The sequence below is a fragment of the Taudactylus pleione genome, unplaced genomic scaffold (genome assembly GCF_031769625.1).
Source record: "Taudactylus pleione unplaced genomic scaffold, aTauple2 ptg000376l, whole genome shotgun sequence".
Taxonomy (NCBI): domain Eukaryota; kingdom Metazoa; phylum Chordata; class Amphibia; order Anura; family Myobatrachidae; genus Taudactylus; species Taudactylus pleione.
The window spans coordinates 5,915,352-5,938,252 of NW_028284777.1; the positions used below are offsets into that span (position 1 = coordinate 5,915,352).

At 42.3% G+C, this 22,901-nt stretch overlaps 1 protein-coding gene across 3 annotated transcripts in view; it reads left to right on the forward strand.

Moving 5' to 3' along the window:
• AFF1 (ALF transcription elongation factor 1) overlaps window positions 1–22,901 on the forward strand; it is a 171,359-nt gene that overhangs the window by 88,973 nt on the left and 59,485 nt on the right. The window contains exon 1 of one of the 3 annotated variants that reach the window (XM_088445050.1): window positions 10,896–11,164. The exons of the other annotated variants lie outside the window; for them this stretch is intronic. Coding sequence (XP_088301176.1) covers window positions 11,153–11,164 — 12 coding nt within the window. The 5' untranslated portion in view covers window positions 10,896–11,152. Of the gene's footprint in view, window positions 1–10,895; window positions 11,165–22,901 lie in introns of those variants that run through there. 3 annotated transcript variants of the gene reach the window in all.

Here is a 22,901-nt window from a genome sequence, read left to right on the forward strand (position 1 = left end):
TCTGATGATTTATGTTTTCTTTTGCATCATGTGGACGGCCAGGTAAAAGTGTGTCGCTTACCTGGGGGAGAGAGAGTTCCAAAATGCTCTATGGGAAGTATTCATCCCGACGGTTGCAGTGTGATGCTATGGGCAGTGTTCTGCTGGGAAACCTTGGGTCCATTTATGTGGTTTTTACTTTGACACGTACTACTTACCTAAACATTGTTGCAGAACAAGTACAAGTTCATGCCTACACTATTCCCTGATGGCAGTGGCCTCTCAGAAGGATAATGTGCCCTGCCACACTCCAAACATTGTTCAGGAATGGTTTGAGAAACATGACAAAAAGTTCTAGGTTTAGACTTCCCCAGATCTCAGTCTGATCGAGCAACTGTGGGATGTGCTGGAAAACAAGTCCGAACCATGGTGGCCCCTCCTCGCAACTTACAGGACTTAAAAGATCTGCTGTTAACGTCTTGGTGCCAGATACCACAGGACACCTTCAGAAGTTGTGTGGAGTCCATGCATCAAGGGATATGAGCTGTTTTGGCGATACAAAGAGGACCTACACAAAATTAGGCAGGTGGTTTAAATGTTGTGGCTGTATGTTGATGTAGTGCATACATGCTGGGAAGAGTTATGGTGCATACACACGGTCAGATTTTCTTTCAGATCTGAACGATAACTATTTTAAAAATCGTTCATATGTGAACGAAAATCTGACATGTGAGGCTTCAACGATGAACGATGCGCATTCCCGATTGTCAGATACCGATATCTGACATCTGATGTGTTTGCAGTCAGATTTGGTTGATTTCAGTCATTTTAATGCCTCAAAAATCGTTATAAAAATCGTTCATCTGACCGTGTGTATGCACCATGAGTTACTTTGGTGCATTAATAAATGTTTTAGCTTTATTCAAAAAACATAAAGGCTTCTAATTTAACTCTGTCTTGTCATAGGTTAATGTTGTCTATTTTTATTGGCATTTTCGAATTCTTAATTTTTTTTTATTGCTCATCATACTCTGAGAAGTCTGGACATGATATGTGCAGAGTTGGGGTGGAGTATAAGACAGGTTAATTAGGTTACAAAATTCACAGAATGTAATTTTGTTTGACTGTGTCTGTAAAACCAACTCCATCTTCAAGCGCTCTGGTCCTTATTTGGTGGCATGCAAACAAAATTCAAACATGCTAATAAGGTCAGACTTCATCTATGTGTGTCTTGTGCCCATTAACAAGTCTATTATTATTTTACATAGTGCCATAAATTTATTTAGCACATTACAGAGAATATTTGTCATTCATATAATGTAATATAATATGTAGACCTACAGTGCAGTGAAAGGTGGTAGAACAGGTGAATTGTATGCACTTCTATATTGCAAATGTTATGGACAAGCTAAACAATGCTGCTACTTAGTTCTTTATGTAAAATATGGGATCCAATCACATTGTCAACAGTTACCATGTTGACACTAGAATGTCGACATGTTCACAATATCGACATGTGAAATGTTGACATTCTCAGATTGCAAACAGTTAAGTTTAGGTGCTGCTGGGGGGATTAGGCACTTGGGTCAGGGTAGGACGGGGAGGATAGAGAAGAAAACTCACCCAAACCACCACTCTATCCGACGTTTCCTCTGGTACCTGGTTTCTGTCGCGGCATCTGCCGGGACCAGACAAGTGACCGCTGGGCCACCAACGACGTTGGGTCAACATTCTATCATGTCAACACTTCATCCGTGTAGACATGATGAATGTCAACATGGTTACTGTTGAACATACCTCAAACCGACATTTCAACCATGTTGACATGATACATATCGGCATAATTGTCGACCTAACATATCACACCTCTAAAATATGGCAGTACAAGTAATTAACAAACAAAAATACTTTTATAATAAGCCTTGGAGAGAGATAAAATGGATGGAAATAAAGTACCAACCAATCAGCTAGTAACTGTCAACACAGCTTGTAAAGTGACATTTAAGAGTTGTTTGGTTGGTACTTTCTCCATCCACTTTCTCTCTCGCCAAGGCTTAGTACATAGACCCTTATATTTGCACAATGGGACTGTTGTGTTGAACATACACTGGTGTGCCTGTTTGGTTTTCCGCTTGGTTTCCAAGTAGCAGAGCATGCTGGCGACACCTTCAATAAACAAACTTTACTGCACAACAGCTGATATGTTGAGCCCTATCAGTACAGCTGCCACAGCCCCGATTCACATACCGATCACACAATAATAAACTATAAAGTTAATCACTGAACACTGTCATCTTAAGTTGTATAACCAGGAAACACCTAACATGCAGACTGAAGTATTATTTTTAACTGTCATAAAAAGCTGTGGGCTTGAAATGCAGCTTGTAATATAATCAGTCATGACACTGCTGATAAAAAAATACATTCTTTGGATGAATAGATATGTTGCTGCTACACATGTATGTGTGTGGCCACATTATTTCACTTTGGAAATGTTTATGCAAAATAAGATCTCATGCTTAGTGTAATATCACACATACAAGACATAGGGCCGGATTCAATTAGGCGCGAAAAAGTCGCGTTCGCTGGTGCAAGCTTTTCACACATAAGTGTGTATTGCACTATCCAATTCCCGCAGTGTTCGCATGTGCGAAAACTCCATAGACAGAAACCAGCAAAAAGTTACACCATCTTAGAGCAGGTGAAAAAATGTACAAAATCCCTATTTTTGGCTAAAAATGTGAGGACTTGGTTCAGAACCCTTTGGAAACCTCCCCTAATGACTAATTAGGCAAAAATCTTTTTTTATTTAACTTAATTCCTCGTAGTAATGACATGTCATTTTTGGGGTGAAAATGTAACTAGTGTTAGAAAATGGGTTTAAAGTACTGGGTCAGGTATTTTGGGGGGTTTGTGTGAATGGGACAGGTGTTTTTAGGACTGCAGGTGGCTGCAGCAGGTGTATTTTTAACTTTTTTTTAAAACTGCACATTATAGACACACAAATATACTAGCACTCATTATAATGTACCACCAATATAACTGCAGTAACTATTTTCTCCCAAAAATATTGCCTTTTATCAATTTTCCACACTGCATATGGGCTCAACTACAGGGGGCACTGCATATGGGCACAACTACAGGGGGCACTGCATATGGGCTCAACTACAGGGGGCACTGCATATGGGCTTAACTACAGGGGGCAGTGCATATGGGCTCAACCATAGGGAGCACTGTGTGGTATAATGTGTAAGGGACATTAAGGTGTGGCATAATTTGTTATAAGGACATTACTTAGTGTGTCATAATGTTTAGGGACATTACTGTATCATGAAACCACACACCTTAAATGTCGTCTTTGTTTTTTTAGGCAGGGGGGGGGGGCGCGTCAAACTTTTTTGGCAGGGGGGAGCAAAATTTATAGTTACGCCACTGGCCCCATAGTAGTGTGAATCATAGGAGCAGGTAAACCTTGCACCCTGCATACAGGACAAGAGGCATAGTGGTGGGCAGGATAGGAGTAAGCAAACTTTGAACCAGCCATGTCAAATATGCAGCCCACAACGCTCCCTTTAGTGCAATCTGAGATGTCAACTCATTTGGTCAACTATTTTAAGCTTTCAGATGGTCCAGGTGCATCGGACCACCCCTTAGTCATATTGCGGAAGCAGCATCCCACTGTGTGCAAACACCCAGAATATCGTAATGCTGCGCTTGCAGTCAGTGTGAAATAGTTGCTGAGGAGCAGCAGCCAGCCAAAGCTGAGCTCTGTAGAACTAGGATGCCACCAGTCATAGTTTGACTCTGACTGAGTGACACGCTGCTTGATAGGACAGCTGGAGTAGAGGAGCACTGCTTATTTAAAGCTGAATAAACAGTTACGAGTCCTGCTGCTGAGGAGAAGGGAGATGGCTGAAGGGATCTGCTCTGCATAAAATCTGCAGACTCTAATGAAGATTAAATTTGGAACTCTGTATGTGGGATGGTCTGATTGGCACTTAAGTTGCATTTGTGGGGGATCTGATGACATGGAGATGTGTTTTGATTAGCACTTAAGAGCATACCTCCCAACTATTCATAATGGGAAGGAGGGACAGGGCGCGCGCGACTGAAAAAGGGGCGTGGCTTCTGAGAAGGGGGTGGAGCCAACTGAAAACTGGGTGGAGCCTCGCGACTTCCACCCGTTTTCGTCACTATAGGGGGCATGCCCAGCACTCTCAGAGATGCTGGGCAGCCCCCCAGGCTCTCCCTACACTAGTGAACAGATGCCATGCGATGCGCACGGCATCTGTTCACCTTCTGCACACCCGCTGCTCTGCTAGGCAGAGCAGCGGGTGTGCTCTCCCCAACTTCCCCCCCACCGCGGGACACTGCGGCCCGCTAGCGGGACAGTCCCAGAAAAACGGGACTATCCCGCTGGAAGCGGGACAGTTGGGAGGTATGCTTAAGAGGCATGTGAGGGCAGCTACATGTCTAAGTTTAAATTGGGTGTGAATACTTTGAACATTTATGGTGCAGCCCCCTAGCTTTTCACAGTCCTTAAAGTGACTCCAGGGCGGACTTAGTTTGTTGGTTTGACATGGCTGCCTTACGCCCTGCCTACAGGGCAAGAGGCATAGTACTAGTGTGCATAATAGGCAGGGCCGTATTGAGGTCTGTGGGGACCCTTATCAATAAAATTATCAAAGTATATATGTGTGTGTGTGTATGTATGTATATGTGTATATATATGTGTATATATATGTGTATATATATATATATATATATATATATATATATATTATTATACACACACACACACGCTAGACATTACACCAACCCACACACCATTCTGTGGGTTGCCTTCTCCTCACGGCTCGTGACAACTGCCTTCCTTCCTGTGCAAAGCAGTTCAGCCTCTGCGCTCCACCGCAGGGCTGAATTTTCTCATAATTTCTGTGCAAGCCAGCTGTCAATCAAGGGAGGTGGGTGGGGATGAATGGACAGGGCTTCTGGTGACCCAGGTGACATAATTGCGGACAGGAGTCCTAGCACAAACTGGAGGCGGAGCTTTGGCTGGTATAAGGGCGGAGCTTGGCACTGCATGGGGCGGAGCTTAGGACTGCAAGGAGAATACTCGGATAGCGGACATAGGGGGCCCCCAGACACTGTCCCCTGCTTCCGGCCACTACTACTAAATAAAAATTGGAGTAATACTCAGCAGTTCAGATGTTCCCATGGGAATAGCTGAACTGCAGAGGAGTGCTCCAGTTTTTATTTAGTAGTAGTGACCGGGGGCAGGGGACAGGCCCTGACGTGACCACCCCTGTCGCCCTGCCTATAAATCCGGCACTGATCATAGGAGCCGGAAACCTTACATACAGGAAAGGACTGGATTAAGATTGGTGGGTGCCCCAAGGCAACTAACTTTCAGGCCCTTCCCAATTAAATTGTTAATATGATAGCAATATTGATAAGTATACTTTCTAAATACTCTTATCGCCACAAATGTGTTAAACACACTGTAGTGCCCCCAGTTCACATTATGCGACAAAGAAACCCCAGTTCACCTATGTCACACTGTCCGACACAAGTGATGCAGCTACTGTATATGTGGGGTCCCCTAGACGACTGCCCTGGCTGCCTGGTTTTTAATACAACTCTGATACAGGGCATAAGACTTAATAGGAGCAAGTAAACAGTAAAGCATCCAGAGACCATTGATGTGTGGGGTTGCTTCTCAGCCAAGGGAGTGGGCTCACTCACAGTTTTGCCTAAGAACACACCCAGGGGGGGGGCAAACGCAGGATTTTTAGGGAGGGGGTTTCCGTTTCATATATATATATATATACGCAGCACACACAACATACACAAAACATACACACACACAATATACATACACATAGCATACTTACACACAGCCTTGTTGCCAGGCTGCTGCTTGGGTGGCCGTGATGATCCTCCCCTTTCCCTGGGACTCCTATATCTCACACACATACATCCCAAACACCCTCCCCTCCTTCCTCCCCAGGACTACAATGTCACACACACATACATACATCACACACACAAACACATACAACACACACACATACCACCTGGCCAACACTAACAACAGTGACCTGACCTGATTCTTCAGCGTTTGAGCCACTCAGTGCCGTGCCACCTTCCCGCGCCGTGCCCAACTGCTCCTCCATCCCTCGTCAGCACTGTGGGAGAGGAGTTAAGTCACTGGAGAGACAAGCGGGAGCCGGGGGAGGCGGAGAGCTGGGTACTCAGAAACCCCTCCTGCGTGCACTAGTGACACCCATGAATAAAGAATGGTACCAAAACATCCTCCAAGAGCAACTTCTCCCAACCGTTCAAGAACAGTTTGGTGACAAACAATGCCTTTTCAGCATGATGGAGCCCCTTGCCATAAGGCAAAAGTGATAACTAAATGACGCTGGGAACAAAACATCAAAATTTTGGGTCCATGGCCAGGAAACTCCCCAGACCTTAATCCCATTGAGAACTTGAGGAATGAAAACAAGAGGCGGGTTGACAAGCAAACACCCACAAATTCTGATAAACTCCAATCATTGATTAGACAGAATAGGCGGCCATCAGTCAGTATGTGGCCCAGAAGTTGATTGACAGCATGCCAGGGCAAATTGCAGAGGTCTTGAAAAAGAAGGGTCAACACTGCAAATATTGACTCTTTGCATAAACTTAATGTAATTGTCAATAAAAGCCTTTGACACTTGTGAAATGCTTGTAATTTTACTTCAGTATACCATAGTAACATCTGACAAAAAGGTCTGTAAACACTGAAGCAGCAAACTTTGTGTAAACATATACTTGTGTCATTCTCAAAACTTTTGGCCACTGCTGTACACGGGATATGTTTAAGATGCCGGCGGTCACAATCCTGACCGCCGGCATCTAGAATCCTTAATCCCGGCTAGGGTTAAATGACAAGCGGCTATAATCCAGACGCCTGTCATTTTCCCCACTCCGGCGCCCTGCATCCCGATCGAAGGGATGCCGGGCACTGCAAGCTGACAGCCGCCGGGGGGAGGAGGGTTAGGTTTAGGCCACACGGGGGAACTTAGGGTTAGGCACCCCCCTGGGAGGGTTAGGGTTAGGCTAGGGGGAGGGTTAGGGTTAGGCACCCCCCCTGGGTCTTAGATTTAGGCATCGGGGAAGGGGGGGTTAGGGTTAGGCACTTGGGGGGAGGTTAGGGTTAGGCACCCCTAAGGAGGGTTAGGGTTAGGGGGGTTAGAATAGAATAGTTTATTCTTGCCTTTAGATGATCGGTCTTCCGCTGCTCGGCTATGCTGTTTACAGGACAAGACCTAGTACTAGTGTGTATAATAGGAGCAGGTAACCCTTACACGCTGCATACAGGACAAGACCTAGTACTAGTGTGTATAATTGGAGCAGGTAACCCTTACACGCTGCATACAGGACAAGAGACAAAGGGCCTGATTCGGAGATGTATGCTAATGCCACTGCAGCTGCGAATTTGTACACAGCAGCTGGGCGAAAATATGCAAATGTCGCGATGCCCACCATCAGCTTTGCAAATCCAAGCGACTGCGGAACAAGAAAATAGAAACAGCATTTTACTAGTACTAGTGTGTATAATAGGAGCAGGTAAACCTTACACCCTGTATACAGGACAAGACCTAGTACTAGTGTGTATAATAGGAGCAGGTAAACCTTACACCCTGCATACAGGACAAGACATAGTACTAGTGAGTATAATAGGAGCAGGTAACCCTTACACGCTGCATACAGGACAAGACCTAGTACTAGTGTGTATAATAGGAGCAGGTAACCCTTACACGCTGCATACAGGACAAGACCTAGTACTAGTGTGTATAATAGGAGCAGGTAACCCTTATACCCTGCATACAGGACAAGACCTAGTACTAGTGTGTATAATTGGAGCAGGTAACCCTTACACGCTGCATACAGGACAAGAGACAAAGGGCCTGATTCGGAGATGTATGCTAATGCCACTGCAGCTGCGAATTTGTACACAGCAGCTGGGCGAAAATATGCAAATGTCGCGATGCCCACCATCAGCTTTGCAAATCCAAGCGACTGCGGAACAAGAAAATAGAAACAGCATTTTTCGCAAATCAGTCGATTATAGAATTTCTGAGTAACCCTGTGGTTACGCATAAGAGACGCTGGAGCCATTTTTACTGCATATAGGATTGCAGGCAGGGACATGTCCTGAAACCGGTCTCAACACGCCTGTGTTAGAGCCCACCCCCCCTGTTGCCACCCACAAACGGTTCTCGACTGTCAATCACTTTGCAAATAAATACTCACTGTGAGCGACTGATGATCTCTGCAAGGCAGTATTCGTTTTTTCGTACAGCAGCTGCAGCGTTATTGTATAACTATGATTTAGGCCCAAAGTACTAGTCCTTACTTATAGGACCAAAACAGAGGTAGTCTGAAGCTGGTCCAATAAAAAGGAGGACACAGAAGATTATGAGGGATAGCCCTATAAACCGTGCCTTCAGGTTGAATGTTTAGCAAAGAAATCCTTACTTTTGCGAATAACCATCCCCGTAACAGGGATTCAGTGCGCCTTGTGCGCTGCCACCATCTCCCCCTGAGCGCATTCCATCATAAGGCTGCGCCCAAGGAGGTGGGTGGGCAGGAGCACCATGACCGGAGCACCACATCATTAACCGGAGAGTCTGAAGGACGCATTGGCCCGGCACTGCAGTACTGATACTGGCTGCAGAGAAAATTTACATAATTTTTAATATAAAAACATGTAATTGAGCCCCGAATCATCAAAATATACTTTAGGGTACTAATCACAGGGCCTCAGACTTGTTGGAGGGGCCCAGAGTCCGATACGGCCACCCCTTTACCTGCCAGCAACAGCCTCTTTCCCCAGCACATGCTGTTGTTTGCTGGTCTGCAGCGCAATTGAGCAGCAGTTTTTGCTTCCTGTGTGGGGGTGGGAGGGCAGTGATCACACTGATCGCCCCCTTCCCACGTGGATTTGCCCCTGGCTGAAGGTCCCCAGGGTGAGCACCCTGGCATTTAAGTTTGTCTCACTGTTTTGAGTGCTGGTACTGGGAATATATATACATATATATATATCTCCTTTTTTCCCCAAGGGGCTTAACCACATCTTCCGCGATCAGACCACGGCCCCTGAAAAGTACCGGGTCCTGGTTAAGCTTTCTATAGCCCTGTCAGAGACCTCTTATATCTACACTAGCTGTGAACTATTGGCAAAACAAATGGTGTAATTGGCTTTTATTAACAGGACCTGTATACCTCTGCTATACTAGCAATGGGATAGACATCCTGGCTCCCACATATGTTTGAGCCTTTGTCTTATGAAAGATTACACTGGCTGCCAAAATATAAACTGAACTATGTGCAAATTAACCGAATGTATTTAAAGATTACTGTGCATGTGGATAACCTATAATTTGGGTTTGGTTTAGATTCATATTTGTATGATTAGTTTTTCAGAATCTGACTGACTTAATCCATTGCTTAAAAACACTATAGTTGGGTGGTGGATGAGGAGCAGAACATCCATTGTAAGACGCTGTAACTTCTGTGGTGATTTGGAATGCGTCAACCATCTGTGTTGAATGAAGGTTCATAATATAATGATCATTGATTTGTTTATTTCTTATTATTAAAGGAGACCAGCATATAAAATATTCATATTAAAGTTGACTGTAAAATCTGGTTGTATTCTGGAGGATTACAAGATTGGTAAAGCTGGTGGTGTGAGAACGTCAAGTGTGCTGGCCTACTAATTTAGGAGAAATAATTATGGTTATTGGTTTTCCTTAACATCTGTATTGCTTGAAATACTCAAAATATAATATATTGGTGAAGCTTAGAGTTGTGAACTAACCTCAGAAAATTTGCCCAAAAAAAGAGGTAAAGGAGGAACTAGTGATTTTCAGCTTTGGGGCCAGTTACAGTATTCCACCATTACACATAAAGAGCTTGCTCATTTAGGAGGCCCCATGAGATGGCATTAGTCTGCCGCCATGTTCTTTAGTTTAACCCTTCCCATGGCTCTGTTGTAGCTCTGTAGGCCAGAGCCACAAACGTGCACTGATGACAACTTCTAAAAATAGTTTCTCGAGACAGCGCATCCAAGTGCAGTATGAGCAACAGTCTATACTGTCCTTGAAATGCTACAGCCCCCATCAGGTCACAGTAACTGATTTGATTGTTTTACCCTCTCTTTAAAGACAAACATTAGCTTACAAAGCAATGAGAGTAATGAGGATGACACAAATAAAATTTAGAATAATAGACCTAAAACAGTGTCAATTTCAATGTAATCAGGACCATTGACCACCATGATAGTCATTCCGGCAAGTTAAGCATATGCCTCCCCAGGCTTATAAAGTATGCAGAATTTGTAAATCCGATTCTAAATTAAACTAATATCACAAGTAAACATTAAGTATGTTTGTTTTATACATGAACTTTCCAGAGAGCTACGCACAGAGAAACCTTACCTACTAAAAATCTCTTCTTTAGAATTTGTGTATATGGTATATACTGACTTATCACTATATAGATTTTTGCTGAAACTACACAGTGCTGTTGTAAGTGACACTATTTACCTGTATATTGTTTCATTATCCTGCTGCATTGCTCAGTTCATGGCTTAAAGCAAGCAGGTGTTTGCCTACTGCACTCTTCTGTTACTAAGGAGGTCCCATGGGTGCCTGCAGCTTTCATCACCTCCTGCCCCTCCCCGGATGAAAGATATCTCTTTATAAAATTCAAAGAAGCTAACTTCCAAACTGACCTTGGGGGCATTTTAGAAAAGTAGGCGTGCTTATGTGTGCGTGTGTGTTGCACACCATGTCGTCTTCATACTAGTCACCGAGCTGCCAGAGGGACAGATGTTGCCAATTTCAAATATACAGAGGGGAAGGCAAATATTGCTAAGCAACCATTTACTTGAGAGAGCATTTTTAGGAGCGCAGCCAAGGGAGTTATGCCTGGGAGCTCAGCGAGCCTTCTCATGGCCCTGCCTGTGCGAGCGAAGAGATTAAAAGTTCTTTCCTGTGAAAGCTACCGTGGAGCCGCCAGGAGAAAGCAGGCTAACCTGTTGACACTGATTAGGACTGACAAGTGGGCTGGTGTGGAGACCGAGAAAGCGTTTGGCCATGTAGGAGGGAAGTAAGACATGTTCACAGAGGTAAGACTTCTTTTCTGAGTGACCAGCTGTCAGCATCTGCTGCAAGGTACACACAGAAGGTGCTTGTATTTCAACAGGAGGATCCCCTTTCCCCTGCTTTAAGTTACTGTAAACAGAGATGGCTGTTGATTGTTGCTTTGCTTCTCCGGGTCAAACATATGCTGATGATCTCCAGAAAAGGCCCAAAAGACCAGTTTAATAGGAAAATAAACACTTTTTTTATAGTGTGAATGCTGTCCTGTCACTCCTCCCTTGCACACAGCTTACGGAGAAGCTGATTGGATGCCCTACTGTTTTGGGTGGGTGACAATTATTAAAAAAAAACTGGTTATGACAGAGCGTCTACCTGAAGCGTTTTGTTGTGCTTGGGGTTTTGTATGTTATGTTAATTTTCTACACACATACACACATTTTCTGTGCCTACATGAAGTTTTGCATGTATGGTAGATATGCGAATGGAGGTCTAGGTGTACTGTATGTTTGTGTGTGTGTGCGTATATATATATATATATATATATATATTCTCTTGCATGACAGTTTTTGCTTTTTGTAGGGAAAATCCACAGAGAATTGATGTAGTCCCTCATAGAATTATCTCCTGAGGTAGCACTGACAGCAATTAGTAACGTGTTACAGAATGTCTTTCGCCTGCTGTTCTCTCTGGCTTGTGCTGTGAGGTGATTGCACTTGTTTTGCAATCTTTCTTACTTCACCATAGACACTTTAGATATTTCTTTGACTGCACAGATATACATTCTCAGACAAATGCAGACTGTTAGTGACTTTATTGAAACATGGTATTTGTATTGTGACATTTTCCTGGGCCAAATATTTGGCGGTAGATACGTTTATGCGCCTTAATTGCATGGCTTATCAGGCGGATTTACTACAGTGTGTCATGTTGTTTATGTATGTGTGTATATATGTGTATGTGTATATTAGTGTGTATATATATATATATTAGTGTGTATATGTGTATAATATAGCTCAGCCACAGACTGCACAATGGCACACTAGACATTGTAGTGTAGGATGTCGTTGCTGTGATTTTGCTATTCGGACATGTGCATCCTCAGTGAGAGAAATTGCTAGATAAAATACTCAGCATTTTGAATCTATATCTATGTGTGTAGACTTGATTTTCCTATATCTCACTGCACAAGTGAGTCAAATATTCCATCATAAATGTAAAAAAGTTTTTAAAAAAATAAAACAATTTGAATAAAAATGCAACTCAAAGCTGTAGGTGAAACAATGATTACCATTAGAAATGTAGGTGGAAAACTGGGTTTGTAAGAAAGTTAAATAGTGATGTGACGAGCAGTAAAGCCAGTGTTTCACTAAAAGGGGCAGTGTTTTGTCTATGTTCTAGGCTTCAGAAATGTAGTCTAGTGGCGTTATTGATGCTACCATGTCAATCTTTGAACAGCATGTGACTAGACTGCACCCCCCACTTAACATGCATTTTCATGGAGGCAAACACAAGCTTGTTTCCATGGGAAGAATACCACTCTTTCCCAAGAGTTATACTCTTCTGGGAATTGATAATACGATCGCTATTTGAAGGAAGACTATCATGTAACTATATCACAGCAGTATATTCTAATCAGTGTGTTTTCTGCATTTGACAGCCCTCATTAGACTGTAGGTTTGTGCCCTATCTTCAAAGAATTCCTAATGACAGGTTGAAACACTTCAATCGACATCTAAAAATCTACGCTATTCGTATAACAAAAGGTAGTTGTGCAGAAGGAAGAGCTTTTTTATTTCCTAATGTTCTATTCAAAATCTGGTTTGTCTTTTTTGTAAATATAGGCAGTGCATACCCTTCCATGGTCTGTGGGGGATCTAGGCCAGTTGTAGGATTTAAGAAGGAACACTTTAGCATCTTGAGCAGCTAAGATATTTCTAACACCTTCATTTATTTTGGCGCATGCAAAGCATTTAAAAGCTAACAAAATCTAAATATTAAAATAATATTAATCATACTATTTTTAACCCACCATTGGGGCTTTTCATATTGTTTGTTAAACATATAGCCTCATAAGTAAGGTGCATATACTATTGTGTTTCTAAAATGCCCATATATTAGGGGTTTACTGTACTCAGTGTATACTTAGAATATTATGCTCCCCATACATAATAACATAATGTATAGTAGGTGGATTAGCAGTAGTGTATCCCAGCCCACAGAGAGAATGTGTAATACTTCAATTTAAAAACAGCCCTTCTGTAATTGGACTCCATGAATATGACAGTTAAAGTGATCATATGATTTACTAGGCTGGGAACCCTCACTAAATCACCTAGGGGAACTTTAGTCTCTAACCTGAAAGTGCTATAATCTCATAATTTGCATAGGAAGCGCTGTGTCTCAGCCCTACCCGCCTCCTTCCCCTGTCAGGCCTCCCAGCACTTATCACTGATTGGAGTCCTAGACAAAGGAGGGATGCCAGCAGAGAAGTAGCTCTGCCCAGCTAAGCTATTAAGCATAATGAGTGTGCTACAATTAAACTTCTTTATTGAGCAAGTGACGGAGCTGAGAATATGTTGTATGCCATATTATTGTGGCTTTTTTTTTAACAAACCATATGTACAAAATCCCACTACTTTCTTAAGTCAAGTGTTACTTTCAACATATAAATATCCATGTCCCTCTTGGCAAAATGGTGTTTATTTTTCTTTCCAGAGCATGTTCTATTTTACCAATGCTAACTTGGAAAATAAGCCTTTTCTATAGCTCTTGGTAATCACAAATATGTTTAAACTTTGTGTTTCTTCATTTTAATAAAAATTCACCCTAAACACATTGTCCTTTGTGGTCTTATGGGGGGTATTAGTGTGTTTGCTTATTGTGACTTCTTACTCGGGTTATATACACATTAACCTGAATGTTATGTGCCTAATTGGTGCTAGTGTTTTATCTAGTCATCTGTTCCAAGGTTCCCAGTTCCTGCTGATGAGATCCCCATAAAATGATGCTGTCTCTTAATGTACAAAGCATAATTTTTTCACAATTGTGGCAGTGTTTATTGTGGCAAAAGCAGTGTTCATTTTGCATAAAAAATTTACATTTATATTTGCATTAACTTTTTGGCATGTGCAGTGTTTACACCACACCGAGCATTGGATCTTTACCATAAAAAGTATGTACTGATGTCAATACTCCAAATGGAATCTGAGATGGTTCCTTTTGAGTAAAGGTTTATTTGCCAATGTTCTATACAGTACACACTTATAGATCTCTTAATCTCTTTAATTAGTTATACTAACATTCAGCACCAGCTCAGCATTCTAATTCTGGCCCTCAGACACCATAGACTCCAACCTATTGTATTTATATTCAGTCGCAATTGCTAAGACTGCACCAAGGATTATAAGGAATAACTGTACAGGCTGGTGCATATCACTGCTAAAACACCCATTGGATGAGAAGAGACTAATTTTAGGAATTTCCTATAAACCTGGATTTTACTACTTAAATGCATACTAATCTACTAATATGTGCACCAACTGGCATGGCCATTCACATTGACTAATAAGGGGAATAATATAATAACAGAATATGAGGGTAAGCAATTTATCACGTGTGTGTGTATTTATCACACTAGTTTACAGTTTTTGTTTGAGTCAAACATTCATCTTCAGAGTACTTGCAACAATAAAAAATTATTCTTCCTAAAGGTGCCAATTTTAACAGTGCCACCACCTGGGTGGAAATGGTTGTGACCCCCAAGCCAGAGAAAGAGTCTTATGACAGTGGCAGTTATGCCATCTCCCTATTAAACTCAGCTTGAAAGTTATTAGCAATAATCTTGGCAAATAGTTTAGCCGGTGTAATTTCCTCATTGGTCCGCCCAAACCAGGTGGGATTCATCCCTGTGAGACAAGACCTTAATAATATCAGACATGCTTAATCTATTTGGTATGTATATGGAGTGGCAAACGCAGGATTTCTAGAGGGGTTTCCAAATGCTTGATTTTAGAGTGAGTGTGGCCAGTCCATGAAGAGTGCATAATTAACACTTATCCAGCTCTAATATGCATCATACAAAGTGTATTGTGTGTCATAATTCCAGCATATACAGGACCAGTGATCACACTAAGCCATTAAATGCTGCAGTAGGGCCATCCTGCCTGAGCTAAATGTTTTTATTTTAGATGTGAGCACCATTCCAGGGCATGGGAGCAAGTCCGTGAGTCTGGGGAACAGCAGAATAAACTAGCACTGCCCTGGACATACAGTCAGGTGCATAAATATTGGGACATTGACAGAATTTTCATATTTTGGCCTTTATTCACCACCACAATGGCTTTGAAATGAAACAAACAAGATGTGCTTTAACTGCAGACTTTCAGATTTAATTTGAGGGTAATTACATCCAAATCAGGTGAACGGTGTAGGAATTACAACGGTTTCTATATGTGCCTCCCACTTTTTAAGGGGCCAAAAGTAATGGGACAAACTAAACAATCCTAAATCTAACTTTCACTTTGTAATACTTTGTTGCAAATCCTTTGCAGGCAATTACAGCCTGAAGTCTGGAACGCATAGACATCACCAGACGCTGGATTTCATCCCTGGTGATGCTCTGCCAGGCCTCTACTGCAAATGTCTTCAGTTCCTGCTTGTTCTTGGGGCATTTTCCCTTCAGTTTTGTCTTCATCAAGTGAAATGCATGCTCAATCGGATTCAGGTCAGGGGCTTGACTTGGCCATTGCATAACATTCCACTTTTTAGCCTTAAAAAACTCTTTGGTTGCTTTTGCAGTATGCTTCGGGTCATTGTCCATCTGCACTGTGAAGCGCCGTCCAATGAGTTCTGAAGCATTTGACTGAATATGAGCATATAATATTGCCCGAAACACTTCAGAATTAATTCTGCTGCTTTTGTCAGCAGTCACATCATCAATAAATACAAGGGAACCAGTTCCATTGGCAGACATGCATGCCCAAGCCATGACACTACCACCACCATGCTTCACTGATGAGGTGGTATGTTTTGGATCATGAGCAGTTCTTTTTCTTCTCCATACTCTTCTCTTCCCATCACTCTGGTACAAGTTGATCTTGTCTCATCTGTCCATAGGATGTTGTTCCAGAACTGTAATGGCTTTTTTAGATGTTGTTTGGCAAACTCTAATCTGGTCTTCCTGTTTTTGTGGCTCACCAATGGTTTATATCTTGTGGTGAACCCTCTATATTCACTCTTGTGAAGGCTTCTGTTGATTGATGACTTTGACACACATACACCTACCTCCTGGAGAGTGTTCTTGATTTGGCCAACTGTTGTGAAGGGGTTTTTCTTCACCAGGGAAATAATAATTCTGTCATCCACCACAGTTGTTTTCCGTGGTCTTCCGGATCTTTTGGTGTTGCTGAGCTCTCCGGTGCGTTCTTTCTTTTTAAGAATGTTCCAAACAGTTGATTTGGCCACACCTAATGTTTTTGCTATCTCTCTGATGGGTTTGTTTTGATTTTTCAGCCTAATGATGGCTTGCTTCACTGATAGTGACAGCTCTTTTGATCTCATATTGAGAGTGGACAGCAACTGATTCCAAATGCAAATGTCACACCTAGAATCAACTCCAGACCTTTTACCTGCTTAATTGATAATGAAATAACGAGGGAATAGTCCACACCTGTCCATGAAATAGCTTTTGAGTTGATAGTCCCATTACTTTTGGCCCCTGAAAAAGTGGGAGGCATATATAGAAACCGTTGTAATTCCTCCACCGTTCACCTGATTTGGATGTAATTACCCTCAAATTAAATCTGAAAGTCTGCAGTTAAAGCACATCTTGTTTGTTTCATTTCAAAGCCATTGTGGTGGTGAATAGAGGCGAAAATATGAAAATTCTGACAATGTCCCAATATTTATGCACCTGACTGTATATGTAAATATTGGGCTCTATAGCAGTGCATCCCTAACAGTGCATGTTTTCCAAATCCCCTAATTGGTGCACAGGTTATTTATTACTGGCTGATACATGTTAAAAGATCCACAGGTGGTGCTATTTATTTCATGTATGATACTGAGAAGAACATGCAGCACTAGTAAAATTCCATTATTTTACTATTTCTATTGTGGTCATGATGTGGGCTGGGGAGGGGGTTTCCAGGCAGACGGAAACCCCCCCTGCGTTTACCTGTGATATGAAATGGAACAGACTTTCAGCATTATAGAAAACAAAGTTAATCAGTATCACATATATGGTCAATTTGGTTGGTTTATTACAGAACCTCTCCACTTATGTTTTTGGCCTGAAGGCAATTGAGTAGCTCTCCCCCTGGGCCCGGTCATGGATTAGACTTTGCTAGGAACTTATTACTTTTATGTGATGATGTTGCTTCATTGTTCTAGTTTACACTTTGTTGAAATATACTTTTGCCATTTGATGTTGTGGAGCTACTTTCTATGCAAATATAATGGATGTTGGGATTTCCATATTTTTCCTCTTTACTCCCCCTCCTCCCCTTTTTTCTCTCCTTATTTACATTGAAAATTCTTCATTAAAACAAACAAAAAAAACCTATAAAAATAGTGTTCTCCCCCAGAATTTTTTTCCAGCTGGTTGGCATAAAGAAGTAGCCTGGTGGGGGTCTTCGCAATAATAAAAGGTTTTAAATCCTTACCTTATAATGATTTAAACTTGAAATAGCAATTTATATATTAAATCTCATACAGCAACTCCACAGATACTGTCCCCACTTGCAGGCTACACAGAATATATTTTTTATTCAGCAGCTCCACAGATACTGTCCCCACATTCAGAATCCCAAATACTGTCCCAACTTTCAGACTCCCATATACTGTCCCCACAGATTTTTTTTTTCAGCTTCAACATAGAGAGAGTAGACGCAGGTCTACTCTCTTTAATCAGTTCAGGCGACTGTTCCCGTCTGAACAGTGCACCCGTGCTTTTATTCCGGTGGAGGGATATTTGCCCTCCAGCCTGACGCTGCCCCTGCACTGTGATGGACAACTTTTCCCCCTCCCCAATGCCGCATCCCCTGCCCGCCGCTCTCCCCCGCCCCAATGTCACGGCACCGCCCCCCTTCCCAATGCCGCGTCCCCTTCTCGGCATTCCCCCCTGCCCCAATGCGCCGCATCCCGGAACCCTCACTAACGTGACCTTATTGCCGGCGGACACGGAGCTTCCGATGTGAAGAACGTGACGTCGGCGTCACATCCGGGGTCCGTGGCAACAAGGACAGATTGAGTGTGACTGAGCGACAGGGGGGACCCGACACTTTGAGGCGGGGGGGGAGTGCCGGGTAGGGGACGCAGCATTGGGGTGGGGAAGAGTGCCGAGCAGGGGTCGTTGCATTGGGGCAGGGGGGAGTGCCGGGCGGTAGCTGTTTTTTGTCGGGTGTTGCGCCCAACAAACAGCCTGGGGAGAAGTACATTCATCAGTTGTTCAATCTAGGTCAGGGTAAATGAGAAACAGTGGGGACTCGCAAGTTTGTGGTCTTGTCACTGATTTACACCCAGACTAATGTTGGCTTTTTGACTGGGCTGTCCAACGACATCTTTCCTTCATTTAAAGCTGTTCCAGTCATGCCTTTGCAATGTGCATTGGATTATTTTCCTGGTGAAAGATAAACTTCCTTCCCAGTTTGAGCATTTTGACAGACTGTAGCAGGTTGTTAAAAATTTGTCTGTAATATGCATCATTTACCTCCCCATCAATACTCACAAGAGCACTTGTGACTGTAAAGCATACACATCTCATGACTCTATAACTGTTCTAGTTCGCAGTGGGGATGACCATACCTCTTCTGTTGTGTAGTTTGATTTGATTCATACCTCCAAGCATTAGTCCAAAAAGTTCCACTTTGATCTTGTCTCTCCACAAGACTTTCTACCACATTACTGCCGTATCTTCTGCCTGATGTTTTGCAAACAATCAAAGGTCGTTATTTATTTCAGTCAGGTCTAGCCCTTTGCGATCTACTTAAAATATTCATACAAGAGATATTAACACTTCAAACTAAATTTGCAGGCTGGATGGCAACAAAATATCATCTTGTCAGCCCACAAAATGGATGTTGAACCTTCAGCCTAAAAACAGCCTTTCTGTAATTGGACTCCATGAATCTGACACATGATTCACTAGGCTCGAGCCCTTACTAATTTACCTAGGAGAATTTGAGTCTCTGGGCTGAAAGTGCTATAATACCATAACTGCAATAGTAAGCGCTGTGTCTCAGCCCCAACCTTTATATCTCTGTTATCAATCCTCTAAGCACTTCTTACTGGTTCTGAAGCACAGACAAAGGAGGAGTAGTAGTCCCCAGGTAAGCTAATAAGCATACAATTAAGTCTCTCTGTTCAAAGTATGGGTGGTAAAGTAGCCCAGGTAAGCTAATAAGCATACAATTAAGCCTCTTTCTTCAAAGTATGGGTGAGTAATACTATAGGTGAGTGGGTAGTATGGGTGATAAAAAAAAAGAAACCGTCAAAGAACGTTTTCTTTCTTTGATTTAAAAAAAAAAAAAAAAAATGTTTTATTGTGTATTTGGTGGCAGGGTACCACCATGAAAACGTATAGGCTGCATATCTGGGGGTGCCAGTACAAATTCTGCTCCAATATATCATATCTCGGTATTATGGGTGATGGTATATGCCTCATATATTTTTAAAGTACACCACGTAATAAAGCTTGATTTTTTTTAATAAGTAAATGCATTTGAATCCATAGTAGGCCCCTTGGTGACAGGAACACTTTAAGACAGAGTTTCTTTTTTTGTTCTCTTTAAAAATTTGAAATTTCGATAATCCTGTTCTTTATCTCTCGGTTATGCCAAAAATGTTAACACCTTGTTTTTAAAGATCTCAATAAATTTTAAACAATTATAAGCATTGAACCTAAAAATATTTTCCATATAGGGTTTGTCGTCTTTTGGGGGAGTAATAGTGTGGTTTTTTAAATTGCTTGACATTTGGCAGATCTACGTTCTTTTTGGCTTTCTTAAAATAGCACCATTTGTAACACCAAGGTTTGTGGGGGCCCCAGGGCAACTAACTTGTGGGGGGCCCTTCCAATAACATTGTCAATATGATATGCTGCTGATGTTATTAAAAAGGGTTGGGTACGCGTTCCCGGCGTTGATCATGCCAGCGGTCATAATCCCGATGGTGGAAATCCGGCACATGCTAACCCTTCCCTAACCCACCTTTCCCGCAGCCTAATCCTAACCCTACCCTCCTGCAGTTTAACCCTAGCCAACTCTCCCCTCCAAGTAGTGCCTAACCTTAATACTTACCGTTGGGATCGCAGCCGTCCTTATTCTGGAGCCAGGATTCTGACTGCTGTCGGGATTCTGGCACTGGGATTTTGACCACCGGCTTTGTGTGTGTGTGAAGGGATGCCGACTACATCCCTATTAAAAAGTATAATGTGTAAATGCTCCCAGAATCACATATGTGTTTAAAACACTGTAGTGGGTCCAGTTCAAATTATACCACACAGAAACCCTAGTGCACCCCACACTAGTAATGTAGCTATGTGTGGGCTCCTCCTCCACCACCACCAGTGTGTGGGGGCCCAGGGGTGACTGCCCTGCATGCCCTGTTGTTAATCCGGTATCTTCCATCACAGGCTCTCACTTCTGTAGTTCTCCATTGTCACTGCCTTGCAGTAGTTTCTCTAATAAGTGCCTTTCACATCCGGCAACTAAGTATAGGGTCTAGCCTGAGGCTTTATCTCATACTTCTACTTTTGCACTTAACTCTTCATTTCTAACCTTTTCTTTGTGAAAGTAATTACAGTAATGTAAAGAGTTGGTTATTTTTCTGGACAAAACAATAAGCAACAGGTAATCCACTAATTTCAGATGGGCAGCAAATGTGTAACTTTTTTTAAAGTAATGTAATGCACCTGTGCAAAAGCATATGTGTATGTGATACTGACCATGTTTCAATCCTCCACCCACCTTGTATATATATTTTGGGGTATATATACTAAAGTGAGAGTTTCTAGAAGTGGAGATGTTGCTCAGCTCAACCAATCAAATTATACTTAACATTTAACTAGCACCTTCACGAAGATAATAGCTAGAATCTTATTGGTTGCTATGGGCAACATCTCCACTTCTAAAAACTCACTTTAGTAAATTTACACCTTACTGTAATTTTCCCCCACCTTTATATTTAATAATTTTACTTCACTCTTTTCCATACATATTAGAGAAACCAACATGCAAGAAAAAATACTACACCCCAGTAAAGTTCTTTTTTTTTTTTTTCTTGATGGAAATGTAAACATAACCTTGTGTGTTGTGGAATCAACCCAAAAAAGATAATTTTGCACTTTGCCCTGAAGGAGAATCAACAGAGCTTGGAACAAAACAAACCAGTTTCTCACCTTTTGTTACCGTATTCCGCATTTTAAATGCCCAGCTATTTCAAAACATGAAGGGGTCATTTCAATTAGGGATGACTTGCTTTTGCAACGGCTGCCGAACTCGCCCCCCTTGCGGCCCGATGTCTCCTCTGACTCACTGATATTGTACGTGGCCCTATTGAGCCGAGAACAAAATCAGTGAGTCCGGAGCAACTGTAAGTGTGGCATATAACCAAACTTACTTGCGGTTGTGCCGAATTGTATTGAGCCCAATACCTGTATATTTTGTTATCAGATGTAGTCACTTACAGCCATTAAACTATTTCCTTCACAGATCATTTTGTAAAGATTGATGCAAGAACGTTTCCTTGTTAAGCATTTAACAGTGATGGGACATTCTCCTAAGACATGGTAGCATACATATCTAATTGTATTTGGTCTTCAGCAACTGTACATGTTGCCCTCATAAGACCCTCTCAAAATAAATTATGTGACGACATTGTGTAGGTTTGTCTACTTTGGAAAATCGATCACGCATGGGCTGATCTTCACTTTTGATCCTGGAGTCAAAGGGATTGTGCATCGTCTCTTGAGGGGCTCCACAGCTTCCACATTGTGTCGTCTGGCACATTATGAATACGCACTTTGGGCCTGATTCAGAGTTGAGCGCAGTTGATCGATTATCGGTGGTCTGCACATGCTTCACAGACGCATTGCGCACACGCTGCGAATGAACTGCGATCAAGCTCACTGTGAGGATTCACTTGCAGTTTATTGACAGGAAGAGACTGTTTTTTGTGGGTGGTTACAGGGAGTTCTGAGCAAAACACGGATGCGTCAGGCCGTTTCCTGTACGCGTACTACCCAGCGTCTGCGATCGCACACACTGAGAACAAAGCTCCAGCATCTGCTACTGTGGCCATGGACTCACTTAAGGAATCAATGTTTTCAGGATCTGCGTCCAATGCTGCGTTTTTGTATGTTGTTGTGGGCAGCTGTGAGGTCTCAGGTGGGCGTCTCAATACAAATTCCGCTGACTGATACATTGGCATATTTTAGCAATTGCTCAGTGGAAAAAGTTTGTTTTAGTGTCAGGTCTGATTCAGGCCCTTGGGCAGTTATTGGTAGTCTTCAGATCAGTTATATAGCATCATATTCTAGCAACACCGTTTTTTGGTCTCTAACACTATAATATTGCGATACCCAATATCTGCTGCAATATTGCAGTATTTGTGGCCACCCCTAAGTTTGAAAGACATATTGTTCAGCAAGCAAAGGTGGCTATGTGAACATAGCATATGCATGGTAAAGCACAGCTTTTCTTTTTGCAGGGTTCATATACTGTAAAACTTTTTTGTTTTGCACGAAAACCAGAGAAAAAGCACAAC